Source organism: Ochotona curzoniae, unplaced genomic scaffold (genome assembly GCF_017591425.1).
Source record: "Ochotona curzoniae isolate NIBS_2020 unplaced genomic scaffold, NIBS_Ocur_1.0 patch341, whole genome shotgun sequence".
Taxonomy (NCBI): domain Eukaryota; kingdom Metazoa; phylum Chordata; class Mammalia; order Lagomorpha; family Ochotonidae; genus Ochotona; species Ochotona curzoniae.
The window spans coordinates 477477-492845 of NW_024466908.1; the positions used below are offsets into that span (position 1 = coordinate 477477).

Sequence of the window (15369 nt, forward strand, 5' to 3'; positions counted from 1 at the left end):
ACCAGGGTGGTCTCTGAAAAAGTTTCCCATGGGGGGCACCAATGCTTGCAACTCCAGCAATGAGGAGTTTCCTGGAGATCCTATGGTAACCTAGCTGTAGTCCAGTGGGCAGTGGAGGCAGCAGGACATGCCGCGTTGGGGTCCTCAGGTAGGGGAGGTTGAGTCGGGTAGGTGTCAGGAGCCACTGCGCAAAGGAGGGAGTGCAAAGACGTGCTGAAAACCAGAGGTTTTCCAGGGTGATGATGGTCCCACCTGGTAGTAACCTGTCGCCATGGGGATTCTGTCTCGGGTTCTGAGAAGTCGGAAAGCTCATCATCATGGTTCCTGGAGAAGAGGAACCTGGGGTTCATTCACACGTAAGCAACCGAGATGTCTAGGATCAGGGTGGGGAGTGGGGTACAGCACAAGGAGCCCAGTGCCTCCCAGGAAAGGCCTCACATCCTGTTGCTCAACTTCCTCGTGCGTTGAGGTCAGGGTGACACCCTGCAGCTCATCCAAGAGCTCTGGATGGCCACAGGAGCGGATGCATTCAAGGATGAGGATGGCCAGGGTCCAGGGGCTGCTATGGATGTTCTTCATCTCAGGTAAGGCTAGGAAGGGGTATGAGCAAGTGAGGCTTCTGGGGCAAGAGCTTGGGGACTCCCTTTTGTAAAGGATTTTTTTTAAACTTTAAAATGTATTACTTAAAAGCAGACAGAGACCAGAGAAAGCTCCTCTCTCTAGTTCCGAAGGAAGTTTACTGTTCTTCTGTTTCTGTGGACCGCTCAGTGCTCTTGGTTGTCGTTCCGATGACCTTGGATCAACCTCTCAAAACAAACAAACGAACGATCTAGAATTGACAGAGAACAGCAAGGAAAGCTTAGAAAGAGACTGGCAATGGTCAACAGGGATGCACTTATAACTCACTAGGTAAGACACAATCATTAGTTTCTCCTCCCTAAGGTATTGAAGATTTCTCTGCACACCCCTCCTAAAATGGGTCACCTAAACTGTTGACATATGTCTTGTTAAACTACCCGTAAAACAGCCAGGTTCAGCAAAATCATGCTTCAATGCTATAAACTGCTAAATACAAAAATTAAAATAGACATGAGACAGCTGAATAGTAGTAATCTATAGCCATTTTAAAGTGTATAGAAACCATTTATACATAAAGGAATAAATGAAATAACAATGTCAATGTAGAAGTTACAGGATGTGGTTCAGAACTTGCATTCTTGTTTTTTTCTCTCTCTTTTAACATATTGGTTACTCAATACCATGTCAACTAATTCCATACATTTCTAAAATGTTACTGATGTTATGTTGGGTCTTTGAATTGCCCGGGATGATATTCTGCCGGCTCTACCTTCAGACCAGAGATGGTCTCCTGAAAAAACGAATGCACTTATTTGCACAATAAGACGCAGCACTTTACACTTGGTAGATGCTTGCAATGGAAGAATCTCAACTGAATTTGAATTGTGGTAATGCAACAAGGTGGAGGAATCCACCGGCGGGGGCCGGTTGGGGAGAGGTGTGGGGAATCCCAGTACCTATAAAATTGTGTCACATAATGCAATGTAATTTGAAAAAAAACAAAACAAAACAGAGAACCATCTGCTGGTTCATTCCCCAGCCCTAGCCCACTATGGCTCGGGCTGGGCTGAGGCGATAGCCAAGAGCTGGGAATTTAATATCCGGGTGGCAGGGACCCAATTATTTGAGGTCTCACCACCTGCACCCTCCATCAGCAGGAAGCTAGAGCCAGGAGTTGGAGCCAGGCCCTGTAGTAGGAGACCCAGGCTTCTTAATTGACATCTTAACCGCAAGCCGAAATGACTCCCAACAGATTTTTTTCCTTTATTTTCCATCACGGGCTTTTGATGCTGACAGTCTGTGATCATGTAGGATATAGGTTATTGGCTAAATGTTATGCCCCAGGGGCATCCTAGAAGCTGGCAGATGTGCAATGGCTGAGGACACTTCTGGCACCCAGTTCGGTGGAGGTCATGGCTTTGGGCCTCTGTTGTGTGCAGGGGGCTTGGAGGCCACTGTGACTGAGGCCTGGAGGAGACTACGTCCCAGCTGTCCTTGTGAAAAACATATGATGTGACAGCTCACACCTGCACTACGGATACCAGCCTATGCGGGTTGGCAAGAGAGAGGAAGACCTGGGTGAAATGGAAAGCAAGACTAGTCTTGGGAAGGAGCAAGAAACAGCAGGCGGACTGTTCTGCTTGGCTTCTCTGTGTGGATAGGGCCATGAACCACACCTCACAGACACTGCTTGCAAGCCCTGCTTGGAGCTGGGGACAACAGACAGGTGGGCAGATGAGACTCAGGTCCTTGGGGACCAGCACGACCCTCAGTGCTCCCTGTAGAGTCATTATTTTCTAACGTATCGTGAGGGATTCCTACGTTGCAATGGAGCATAGGCAATGCTTCAGCATCAATGTCTGTCTCTTTTGGCTTGAGACAGGCAAGTTTGTGTGCAGACTCTCTTGCCTGTGGCTTCAGCCTTCTCCTGGGGAGCTGGCAAACCGTGGGGCTTTGTCTGGGATGTGAGTTTCAAGAGGGTGGCAGCTGAGGGTGGAGCCCGTCCCAGAACCCAGCATGGGGCCAACACAGACAGACAGCTTTCCAGCACTGTCTGATGAAATGCGGAAGCCACTTGGCTTAAGCAAATCTGGTGTTTACTCACTTCTTTCCTGGAGAGGTATTCCTAATTAGAGTCTGAGGGAATCCCCAGGACACCTGCTAGTAAGGCTTTCTTAGAAAAATCTGGGAGCCCATGCTGTGGCACAGTGAGTTAAGCTCCCACTGGTGACATCAGCAGGCACAAATTTTAACTGCTCTGTTTCTGATCCAGCAGCCTGCTCATGTGCCTGGGTGAGCCACAGAAATGGCCCAAGTGTTTGAGCCTCTAGCAACCATGTGGGAAACCCAGATGCAGTTCCTGGCTTCTGACTTTAGCCTCAAACAGCCATTTGGGGAATGAACCAATGGATGGAAGATCTGGTTCTCCCTTTCTTTAACCCTCTGCCTTTTGAATAATAATAATAATAAATCTTAAGGAAAAGAAAGAGCAATTGAGGTCTGGCCCCAGACGTGGTGGCCTTCAAGTCTTCAAAACCTGCAAGAGTCCTGGAATTGGATCTTTAGGATGAGGTGGACTGGGGGTACTGGAGCTGAGGGCCCATCCTGGTGGGCAGGAATAGGGCTGTGCATGAGGCAGCTTGGGCATTTTCAGTGAGCATACTAGAAGCTACCATCCAAAGGTTAAAACAAGTGCCTCTGCAGCAGTGTCAGTAACAGTGACAGGATTGGTAGTAGCTGGAATAATGGCATTAACAATGTCAGTAATATTAGAAATAGCAAGAATATTTGGCCTGGCATGGTGGCCTAGTGGCTGAAGTCCTCGCCTTGAACGTGCTGGGATCCCATATGGACACTGTTTCTAATCCCAGCAGCCTTGCTTCCCATCCAGCTCTCTGCTTGTGGCATGGGAAAGCAGTTGAGGACAGCCCAAAGCCTTGGGACCCTGCACCCATGTGGGAGTCCTGGAGGAGGTTCCTGGCTCCTGGCTTTGGATCGATGCAGCACCAGCCGTTGCGGTCACTTAAGGAGTAAATCATCAGATGAAAGATCTTCCTTTCTGTCTCTCCTCCTTTCTGTATATCTGACTTTGCAATAAAAATAAACTAAAAAAAGAAATAGCAAGAGTATTAATGACAGCAGTGATGTTAGTAACAGCTGCAGTATTAGTAACAGTAGCATTAACCATCGCAGTAGTATTAACAACAGTGGTTGTATTTTTTTTTAAAGATGCATTTATTTTTATTGGAAAGGCAGATTTACAGAAAGAGGAAAGATAGAGAAAAAGATTCACCGATTCATTCCCCAAGTGGCCACAAAGGCCAGAGCTGAGCCGATTCAAAGCCAGGAGCCAGGAGCTTCTTTTGGGTCACCCACATGGGTGCAAGGTCCCAAAGCTTTGGACCAGCCTCTGCTGCTTTCCCAGGCTACAAGCAGGGAGCTGGATCAGAAGTGGAGCAGCTGGGATACAAACCAGCTCCCATATGGGATCCTGGTGCTTGCAAGGGGAGGATTAGCTAACTGAGCCATCGTACAGGTCCAGTAGAAGTGGTACTAATGATAGCAGTTGTGGTCATGGATGGTGGTGACCTGCAGGGGTCCAGTCTGTCCCAGGGTTACTGGTGTTGGTGTTCCATGGAGGAAGGCATCCAGGCCTGAGTAAATAACCTGGATTTCAAATCACAGAGCCCTGTGTATCCAGCTGAAGGTCCCTTACCTGACTCTTCTCATTTCCACGCTGCATGGCCTCCCCTAGTTCTAGGCAAGAGGATCTTCCTCAGCCCCACAAGGTCAGACTGGGTGTGATGGAAACTGCTGTCCAGTGGGTCTGCTGCCACTGAGAATGGGTCGGCTGGGGCATGATTCTCCTAGAAGAGTGTTCTACTACCCAAGCAAGAGAGGCATCAGTGCCAGGTCAGCCAACATCTCTCTTGCCCTCAAGGTGCCTTCCTTACCAGCTGTCCTGTGAGCTGGTGAGCTGGCTTCTCTGCCTGACTTAGAGGCAACCTGTCTGCCAAGAGCCAATCTTTCCAGCCATTCGTGCCCTGTTTGTGCCTCCCTGCAATATTCTCTGTTCCTGGCCACTCAAGGTCTTCCTAGCACAATGTCCCCTGTTCTGTCTCCAGTCAGGTCATCTTCTTCCCTTTCTTCTTCTTCTTCCTGCTCCTCCTTCTCGTCTTCCTCATCTTCCTCCTTGTCTCCACCTCGTCTCTTCCTCCTCCTCTTTCTTCTTTTTCTTCTTCTTTTAACATCTAGGAATGACAAGTTCTTAAAATTAAAATATATATATATATATATATATATATATTTGAAAGGCAGATTTCACAGGAGAGGTAGAGAGAGGGGAAAAAACCCCAAAAACCAAAAATCTTCTACCTGCTGATTCATTCCCTACATGGTCCCAACAGCTGAAGCTGAGCTGATCTGAAGTCAGGAGCCAGGAGCATCCTCTGGGTCTCTCATGTGGATCCAGGGGCCAAAGGTCTCAGGCCATCCTTCTCTGCTTTCCCAGGCCACAGGAAGGGAGCTGGATGGAAGTAGAGCAACTGGGACATGAACTGACGACTGTAAGGGATGCCATTGCTGTAGGCAGAGAATTAAATTAGTTGGTTGTGCCACCATGCCTATACCTAAAATCTGCCCAAGTGGCAGACTAGGGCCACTGGAGGACAAGTTGGGTCCATGTTTCATGTCCCTAGTTAGAGTCACTTCTTCAGAAGCCTGCTGTCTTCTGTGGGGTGCTTTAGGTGGCCCTCCCATGAACATTCACGGTTTGGTTCTTCTAGTGAGAAAACAGAACAAGCCTGCTTTGCCATGGAAAGATATGAGGCCCAGTGCCAGCTTGCAGGGGACATGTTGTCTTCAAGGGCCTCATCTGGAAAAAGCATTTATGAGGACCAGTGGCTCCCCTAGCCTTTTTTTTTCCCCCAAAGAAGAAGTTTTTATCACAGAATTTAACCCTCTTTTTTCCTCACAGGGCTGCAAGCTGTAACACAAAACTACGAGGAAGTGTATGACCTGGAAGTAGGGCAGAACCTCACGGTGAGCTGTCCCTTCAACATCCAGAAGTATGCTGACAGCCGGAAGGCTTGGCAGAAGCTGGAGACTGGTCAGGAGCCCTTGACCTTGCTGGTCACAGAGGTGTCTATGGGGAAGCCCAGGAAAGTTCAGATGGGGAGGTGCGAACTGGAAGATGTCCCCCATGAAGCCATGCTGCATGTCCACTTGGTCCATGTTCAGGTGGAAGACTCGGGCCTGTATCGCTGCATCATCTACCAGCCCCCTAGGGAGCCCGTTGTTCTGTTCCATCCTGTGCGCCTGCGCGTGGGCCACGGTGAGTGACCTAGGTGGGGGTAGGGGGAGGCAGCCAGATGAAATTGCAGGTTGTGGTGGGAAGAGCAGTTGAGCTGTGAGCCATGTCCCTGGGCTCCAGCCAGGTAGCCTGGCTCCTTCCAGAAGCTCCGTATTGGAGGATGCAAGAGGTGTTTGCTCTGTCAGTGAGCTAGGGCTTTTGTGCTTGGGGTTCCTCTGCCCTCTACTAGGGAACCTAGGCTGCTTGGAGTGTGGTTACTGGAATCAAGGCTTTTAGGAAAAGGCAAGTGGCAGACTAGGGCCACTGGAGGACAAGTTGGGTCCATGCTTCACGTCTCTAGTTAGAGTCACTTCTTCAGAAGCCTGCTGTCTTCTGTGGGGTGTGTTAGGTGGCCCTCCCATGAACATCTAAAAGCACAGTGGCTTCTCCCACCTCGCTGTGGCCAGCTGCAGACCACCACAGGATCCTATTGCAAGGCGGAGCCTGGTTCAGGAGGTCAAAACCAGGACTCTAGAATCTGACTTTCAAATCAGTTCCAAAGTGATGTTGATGCCGCAGGTGCATGGCTCTCATTTTGGGAGCATAAGCCTCCAAAACTCATTTTGTGCCCCATCTTGCGAGCAAGATGATTGCACTGGATCCCATAGGCTGATTTACTTACCCGTGTAGCGCCTGTGCCCTGCTGGGCTGTGTATCTCCAGTTCCTGTTCTAATGTCCGGTACATGTTAGATTCTTAATAGATGTTGAATTAAGACCTGATGAATTAAGAAAGGCACAGGAAAGGGAAATAGGTTTTAATTTCCAGTGCCACAAGAGTTGTGAGCCTAAGGAGGACAAGTTCCAGATGTGATTACATGAATGAAAGAGAACTTGCAACCGAACATGTCTGAGGTACTGGTGAACGAAAGGTGGAATTCGTGGTCCAACGTGGAGGACTGAGGGCATCACTCTTGGAGATGGGGAGGGGGTACCTAGGTTTGCAAAGTGGCAGACAGCGCATTTCCAATCATGGGAATGCCTGAAGCTTTCTTCTCTAATCCTCCCTTCCTATTTCTGTCCTGCTCTTCCTCCTTTTTCCCCTTTCCTTCTTCCTGTCTCTGATCCCACACTATTTCCTGGATTTTAGCAACAGAAAAGCTTGTTTCTTGATTGGCTGTTTTTATTTCGCCCCATAAACTCTACTGGCTACCCACCATCCATTCATCCACCTATCAGAAATCTTTATATCTACCTAGCAATTATCTGTCATCATCTCCCTATGAATCCATCCATTCAATGTGCCTTCTTGCATTTATTTCAGTTCCCTCTACCTTCCACAAGAGTTCTACACAATACCCGACTCCAACCTACATGTTTTCTCCTACCACTACCAAGGCCTTGAGCACACCCTCCACCTCACCCGGAACTGTGGACCCACCTGCGCCCTCGTCAGTTACCATTGCCTCCACTCCTAACCCTGGACTCCACCTTAAAGATGTGACACGTGTCACCAGGTATGGTTCTTAGATCTCTAACCTGAGCAGGGAGTCCTTTGTCCTGCAGCCTTGTGTTAAAAGTGTGTGTGAGTGTGGAGAGGGAGACCTGGGAAAGATAGGGCAGGAGTAGGCTTGAGCTCCCTCAGGCAAGCTGGGTTCCCCAGATGGCAGTGGGGAGGGAGAGGTGAAGAGAAGCTGCCACTCCACTGGTGCAACCAGGAAGAGCAAGGTGAGGGAAGTGGCTCCTTTGCCCAAGTCCAGTGCTCCTCAACCAGCCCAGGGTCTGATGGTGGATGGGGGACTGCACTGGGAGTGACGAGCCTGGGTGCTGATGTCAGCCAGGTGGACTGTGTGACTGTAGGCAAGGCAGGACCCAACTCTGGCATCTTTTTCTGCCCCCACAACAGAGAAGTTAAGGGCAGAGTTGGGCGAGTGCTTGGAACCCAGCAACCCTTAGCAGCTGCTGTAAGCTGGGAATTCTGCCCCTCTCCCTGCCCCCCATTTCTGGGGGTGCTTGTGAGAGCTCTGTGTGTGGACTCAGTGTAGAGCTAACTCAACATGCAGGCTCCGCTTCAGTTTTTATTCAGTGTTGGCTTATCTTAGAATATGTTTGTCATTAAATATTGAATTAACAGAGAAAGAGATAACTCTTCCATATTCCTACTAATCTAGCTTGGCTTTTTTCTCCATATTGTCTCCCAGTCTACTTAATTCTATGGCTGTGTTAACATAGCAGTAATTCTCATTATACACATGTCATTGTTTTCCCTGCTGAAAGTATTCTTTGTTCTTGCTACCCAGACTTCATTGTAATGTCAATGAATGCATATTTCCCCATCAATTGGAAAAGCTGTAGCACACATAACCATTGGCCTATTCTTAGACAATGATGCACTGCTTTTTAAAAATTATTGTTTTATGATACAGTTTAATAGGTGCTGGGATTTCCCTTCCCCATCCCCAAGTTCCCTTCTCCTCCCCTCTATTCTCCCCTCCAGTCTTACAATGGATGTCTTTTTTAAAAAAAATATTTATTTTATTTTTATTGGAAAGGAGGATATACAGAGAGGAGAGACAGGGAGGAAGATCTTCCGTCCAATGATTCACCCCCCAAGTGAGCCGCAATGGCCGGTGCTATGCCAATCTGAAGCCAGGAACCTCTTCCGGGTATCCCATGTGGCTGCAGGGTCCCAAAGCTTTGGGCTGTCCTCGACTGCTTTCCCAGGCCACAAGCAGGGAGCTGGATGGGAAGCGGGGCGGCCGGGATTAGAACTGGCGCCCATATGGGATCCCGGGCGTGCAAGGCAAGGACCTTAACCACTGTGCCACCGTGCTGGGCCCTACAATGGATGTCTTACATAATTTTCCACAAGTATTATGCTTCCATTGAGGTGTCTCCCAACAATGGAGGAGATTATCATTTCATTGTGAGTCCATCCTTGTAGTGCATGCATGAGGACTTCTCTGTTTCCACCTATGAACATATTAATTTCTGCTACATTTCCATAATGCATCCCCTTGAGTACAGTCCACCATGGGGAGAAAAAAATTAGTGAGCCTTCATCCACATGAAGTTAATGAACATATAACAAAGGTGTCAGTGTGACTCTAGGGTGGTGAAAAAGAGTGTCCAACATTAGGAATGGGCTGGGGGTAGACTTCAGCACCAAGGGGCCACTTACCCCTTTAAGTTGCTTATATGTGGTTTCCCTCCCTGCTGATCTGTCCTTCTATGTTCAATTACATGACATTAGCACTGAGCCTGGGCTTCTGGTTGTTCTCCGACTACCCATTTCTCTTGTGTCTTGTAGAGTCCTTATATTCTCATCCCCAAGTACCTGTGGGTTGAATGGGAGGATTCTTGAATTTGTAGCTCCCTTTCTTAATGATATATTTCTAGAGCTGCATGGGACTTTTAGAATCATTTTGCTTCAATCTCTAAGAATGCACGATGGGATCCAATCTGGACTGGAGTTTTCTTGGTTTACAGTTTTTGGGAACTGAGACTACCAAGAGAAGGTGACCACCGCTGGAAATAATTGCTGCAGACAGGGTTCTTGGCCCAGGATCCCATACTGTCTGCTGCATCACAAAGAAGGAAGCCGTGGCCAGGCAGGCTGGCTGTTTCCCCAAGGCCTGTCCTCCCAGGGACTCTGATGTCTGCTAAAGATCTCTGTAATGTGTCATTTTAGGAAACAGCATAGAGTGAAGTGCATGGGAGGCAGACACTAGGGGGAAGTTGCTGGGGAGAGCCGAGGCAATGTGATCAGGGCATGGAGGATTCCATGTATGCTCCTCTGGGGATGCCCCACTGCTGGAGCATCATCCAGTCTCTCTCTCTCTCCCTAGGATCTCTACATTTGGCATTGTCATCCTCGTGGCCTGTGGACTCCTGAGCAAGAGCCTGGTCTTCACTGCCCTCTTGGCAATCACCCAAAGGTCATTTTCACCATAGAGTTGTGAACTCATAGAGTGACCTCTGGGGTGGACATTTAGCTGCTTGAGCTGCCCACATCTCATAGTGGAGCATCTGGGTTCAAGTCCCAGTTGTAGTGTCAATCCAGCTTCCTGCTGGTGTACACCCTGGGAAGCAGCAGGCGGTGAATGGAGGACTTGGATCCCTGTCACCCATGTAGGAGACCTGGATTGGATTTCTGGGTCCTGGCTCTAGCTGCTGTGGCAACTGGGGAGTGAACTGTTGGATGAAGATCATCTTTCTCTGTTTGGTTCCTTTCCCTGTCTTTCAAACAAACAAATAAACAAATAAATAACTTAAAAATAAAGCAACAAGGCAGAGGTGACTCCAGATTGGACCCACCTGGAGTAACCTTGATCCTGCATGCCTGGCAAGGGCAGCGGGTGACTTCAGGGGGCCTGCATGGGGTGCTAGTCACAGCAGCACTCCAGATTGGGCAGCCTGGGCGCCACTGGCACGCAGGCCGAGCCCTTGGCCTGCCTACCGGTGACACAAGTCTAGGGACTTGAGTGTATGTGTTTACATGGGGTATGGTCTATGCCACAAGTGAGGCTGATGGGGACCTCAGGTTCATGTCATGGTGAGGAATAACTACTGAGGGACATACATGGACAAGGTCACTGTACTTTCAGGTAAGTGAGGGTATTGAGACTGAGCAGTTTGGAGGGGTGAACAAGAAACTCTTTAAAGGTTAGTCTGAAGCACGAGCAAACATGGGAAACCTTAGTCGGGGTAGTTAGCAGCAACCATCATCAAATACCACTCACTGGCACACATTAAAGCTAGAGCTGGGAACCTATCTGGCAGGGCTAGATCGTAGTACTCACCAGTGAGAGATGGAATAGGGGCAGATAATGTTAGGCTGAGCCATGACACTAACCAACACATGAGAAAACCAGATCTGGGGGCAGAATACGTGGGGGGATATACGGGCTCACCGCAATCCAACTGTAATCTCTGCTGACACATGCAAGATCTTGTGGCTGGGGTCAGGCTTGTCTGGGGAGCTAAGGAGATACCCCGGCTGAGCTGAGATTCCCACCAGTGAGTATGAGTGCTGTGGGGTTCATTAGTTGTGCTTGGCATTGCACAACTTGTGGGTGTGAATCCCAAATCAGAATCTGCTAGAGATTCAACAGACTTTGGCCCTTGAATTCATGCAAATGTTTAAACCCAAGAGTCACACTTGAATGGTTCTAACAAGGTAAAAACTTATGGCTATTGTGATGTTTAGGAAGTGGGCCAAGTGAGAGGCCCTCTGAGCACTGTGGGTAATTCTAGGGAGAAGTTTGATCTGGACCCCTCTGCTGTCTCAGCTTCCTGGCTCATGCACTATGGTGTCTGCACACACTCTGCCATTGCACCGTCCACCAGCCTCACGTGACAGCTAAGCCAACAAGACGGCCCTTGTTGTGGGCCATGAGTCTCCAAAAACTACAGAGTAAAATAGGCATCTGTCCCGACCTGCAGGACACGACACTCAAACCCTGAGGGTGGACTGGGAATGCCGGGCTGCTGGCCCAAGAAACACACGGACACATGTACTTGGTGGAAAAGAGTGCCTCCTGCTCTTTATTTTACTCCTCATATATATACCTTCTTCTCTAGGGGAGGAGGGGAAGGGGAGGGGTTTCCTGGAAGTAATTATCTTCATTGAAGCAGGGAAGGAACTAATCATCTATATTGAAACAGGGGAGGAACTAATCATCTGAACAGGAACAAGGGTGGAGGTTCTATTCCCTTGCTCTACACAGGATGTTCTGGCCTAATATCCTGCTTGCTGTGGTCCTGCTTGCCCAAGGCAGGCTTTGCAATGCAGCAGGCTGTCAGGTAGGCCAAGTCTAAGGTCCTTAAGTCTGTGGCTCCCAACAGGCATCCTTACTACCTAAGTAGCTTGTCTTGGGGATTGCACTACAGGAATGAAAAGTTAACTGACACAGTATCCTTGCAGTGTGTCTGGTCTTGGGGGACTCAGCTAATCTTCCAGGTCTTAATTGTCTTACCTTTGCGGGCCATAATGCCTCCTCACCATTACCAGTTGAGATCCTTGATGCCAACAACAGAATCCAGCTCTGGTGATGCTAAGCCACAAAGGACTGCAGAAGGATGTCAGGAGGTCACAGAGACACCGAGAAGGTTAAAAGACCAACATAGGAAATGGGCAGGACTCAAAGGAGCGTAGGTAGCAGGAGACACTGCCCTGGATGCTGGACGCTACTCATTACCTGTCAGCAGGCTACTCCAACCATCTCCAGCTGGTCCTACATCTTGGGTCATATCATCAAGATGAGAATGATTGGCAGAATCACGCATTTGGCCAAACTTAGGCGAAATCACATGCCTGTTCCTTCGCTGCTAGGGAGAAGCAGGGAGGGTGTGGATGGAGAAACCTCGGCCTCCACGGCCAGCATAAGGGGAAGTAATTGCAAGCCAGGGAGCACCGCACATGGGCATGTGTCCCCAGCGGAGATGGCATTTAGTGTCAGGGAACTGAGACATGACAAGCAACCCTTGTGCAATCTCCCTACCCTGACAAAATTAAGTGACACAATTCAGAAGCAGCTGACACACAGTAGGATGGCAAGTCATAGCAGCCAGATGCTATTAGTACTGTCTTAGTGACCTCCATGCTGGGGCCTGGACTGGGCAGCCCTGGGAAACCTTTACCTAGAACATAGGTCGATCACCACAGCAGGTGTTATAAAGAGCTCTGGCAAGCATGGTCTACTGGGAACACTTGTCTCAGATCACCTGGGTTACTCACTAAAATGCAAATTCCTGGGCTCCTCCCTAGACCTGCCCAATCAGAACCTTTGGGTGTAGAGCCCCTGTGTGTGTGTGTAGCCAGCTTCCCTAGAGGTTCCACAATAGAGTGTGATTAAAGGCTCTGGGTCATGTGAGAGAGCACTGAGCCAGGCCTTGGGGAAGAGTGGGTGGCTGTAGATGTATAGAGCTGTTTCAGGAAGAGTTTAGGGAGGTTTTGGGAGGGAGGGGCCAGGAACATCTTGGGGACTTGAGGAAGTGTGTGGAGTCAAGGGTCTCAGGCTGGTGGGTGGGACTTGCTGTGGAGAGGGAAGGGGAGCCACTGAGTGTTTCCTAGCAAGACTACAGCTTCATGAAAGGAAGTGATAACAGGAAGGAAGTGGCTGCAAGGACCACTGTTGCTCCTGTCTTCATCTTGTGGGTTTTCCTGGGCTGCCTCTCGTCACATCTCTCTCAAGGTTTCACAACTGCAAAGGCAGGGTCTGGCCTGTCAGCAAAGGCTGCCATTCTCCATCCCAGGAGAGGAGACTCTGGGTCAGCTAGCAGAGAGTGGATCCGGAGAGAGAGATGGGATGGAAGGAGCAAGGCTTGGGGCAGCCATTGTCACTGTTTCTGCTACGCTGCTGCAGCTCTGTGTCCCAGATAAGGAGAGGCAGGGAAGGATGGAAATGGCTGCAGGGAGGGTCTCTCTCACTTCTCCAGGGTGGACTGGAACAGAAGTGTATGTGTTATAGACAGGTAAGAGGCATGGGCATTGGGTGGCACAGGCTCCCTGACCCAGTAGGGGCTCGGTGATGAAACAGAAATGGGTTTTCTCTTAGTATGGCATGTTTTGCAGTTGAGAAAATGGCCTTGAGACAAACTAGTCACTCCCAGCCCTGTGCCATCATCCTGGCAGGTGCAATGAAGTGTAAGGCAGTCTCTCCCTAGAGGATGGTTCAGGAGGACTCCCCTCTGGGACCACATGGGATGTGTCTTGGTGGAGAGGATCAGGAGAAGCAATCCATCTGGGGATCCAAGGAGCTCCTGTAAAAGATTGCTTGCCAGACAGCAGGGAGTGTGTCTGAGCAATGCCCAGTAGAATAGAAAATGGGTAGTAAAACTGGTGATGCTCTTTTAAAGTTTTTGAAACTGCCTAGCACAATAGCCTAGTGGCTAAATCCTCACCTTGCATCCACCAGGATCCCATATGGGTGCCAGATCATGTCCTAGTGACTCCACTTCCCATCCATCTCTCTGCTTGTGGCCTGGGAAAGCAGTGGAGAACGGCCCAAATCCTTGAGACCCTGTATCCACGCGGGAGACCTGGAAGAAGCTTTTGGCTTTTGGCTTCATATTGGCTTAACTCCAGCCATTGTGTCCAATTGGGGAGTGAACCAGCGGATGGAAGAGCCTTCTCTTTGTATCTGCTCTCTGTATATCTGCCTTTCCAATAAAAAAACTTTTTAAAAAAAGTTTTTGTAAAGTGTATTTCTTTGGAATGGGTGGGGGGAGAGAGAGAGAGAGAGAGAGAACACCCAAATGGCTCCAGTTACCAGAATTGGGTCAGGCTGAAGCCAGGGAGCCAGGAACTGGATATGGGTCCCTGTGTGAATGGCAGGGGCTCAAGCAGTTGGGCCCTCCATCCTCTGCTGCTTTTCCAGGTGCATTAGCAAGCAACTGGATCAGAAGTGGAGCAACCTCATATGAGGTGCAGACGTTGCAGTGGCTGCAACCCACTGCACCACAACACTGGCCTTGGTGACACACTTTTGTATCTATCTGCAATGAGAATTTTCCAAATTACAAAATACAGGAAGAGCAATCACCATATACTCATTGTCTAGATTAAAACACTCAACTGTGATGGACATTTGCTTTTCTTTTCTTCCCCCATGCATGTGTGTATATTGTTAATATGAAGACATACACACACACAATTGCTGAACTATCTTAAGATAATCAGAATCCCTAGTCACTGCTGATGGCTTGCCGAGGCTCTCGCATGTATTCCTCTGTGGTCTCATGCCTATGGTGCAGTTAGCTAGGGATGAGGGTAGCAGAAGCAAGCACATTGGTACAGCTAGTGATTTCACTCCTCATGTCAGGGTTCCAGGCTGTAGGTGAGGAGGAGGTGGAGGAGGAGCTGAAGTGTCTAGTGGAAGGAGACAATCTGACTCTGAGCTCCCCTTATAACATCATGAAACATGCCACCAGCCTGAAGGTTTGGCAGTGGCTGGGCAGATGCGACTCCCCAGAGACTCTGGTGCACACAAAGACTAGAAACAAATTCCAAAACCAGGCCCAGTCCACAGGAGGTACGTGCTAGAGGATTGTCCCAACGAAGTCACCTTCAGGGTCACAATGATGGAGTTGTGGAGGCAGGATGTAGAACTGTACCAGTGCGTGGTCTACCTCTCCTCCCAGCAAGTGGTTGTCTTATATCATCAGAGCTAGCTGGGACTGTGCAAAGGTGGCAATGGGTGAGACTCCGGGGCAGGGCACAGAGTCCTCATAAGCTGGGACCCCTGGAAAGGTGATGCTGAGATGTGAAGAAAGTTCTAGGCCAAAGTCAGGGCACCTGTGCCTTCTACTGTCTCGCTGCTCTCTTGGTTCTTTTTGTCTCACCTGTGACACAGGAGGCTGGTCCTCAGTCATGTCAGAAATCATCTTACACTGATGTGGAGAACCAGCTACAGGACTTAGTCATTGAATACCTACTGGGTGGCAAGCAGCGCCAGATGTGGAAAGCTCCTGGCTGGTGTCTCCACAACACATGGGAGAA

At 49.2% G+C, this 15369-nt stretch overlaps 1 protein-coding gene and 1 pseudogene across 1 annotated transcript; both read left to right on the top strand.

The window, feature by feature from the left end:
- The first annotated feature begins 462 nt into the window (after positions 1-462).
- On the top strand, positions 463-10149 carry LOC121167163 (triggering receptor expressed on myeloid cells 1-like). The gene is made up of 4 exons (XM_040996551.1): positions 463-584; positions 5555-5911; positions 7192-7384; positions 9716-10149. The coding sequence occupies exons 1-4, from the start codon at positions 524-526 to the stop codon at positions 9819-9821; spliced, it is 717 nt and encodes a 238-aa protein (XP_040852485.1). The 5' UTR covers positions 463-523; the 3' UTR covers positions 9822-10149.
- Positions 10150-14685: 4536 nt separating this feature from the next.
- Positions 14686-15041, top strand: LOC121167165 (annotated as a pseudogene).
- The last annotated feature ends 328 nt before the right edge of the window (positions 15042-15369 follow it).

Excerpts from the sequence above, each read along its gene's own strand:
- LOC121167163 (XM_040996551.1), top strand. The coding sequence starts at position 524 with ATGCATTCAAGGATGAGGATGGCCAGGGTCCAGGGGCTGCTATGGATG. Across the intron at positions 5,912-7,191 it reads GCGCCTGCGCGTGGGCCACG|TTCCCTCTACCTTCCACAAG; the intron begins GTGAGTGACCTA and ends CATTTATTTCAG. Across the intron at positions 7,385-9,715 it reads GATGTGACACGTGTCACCAG|GATCTCTACATTTGGCATTG; the intron begins GTATGGTTCTTA and ends CTCTCTCCCTAG.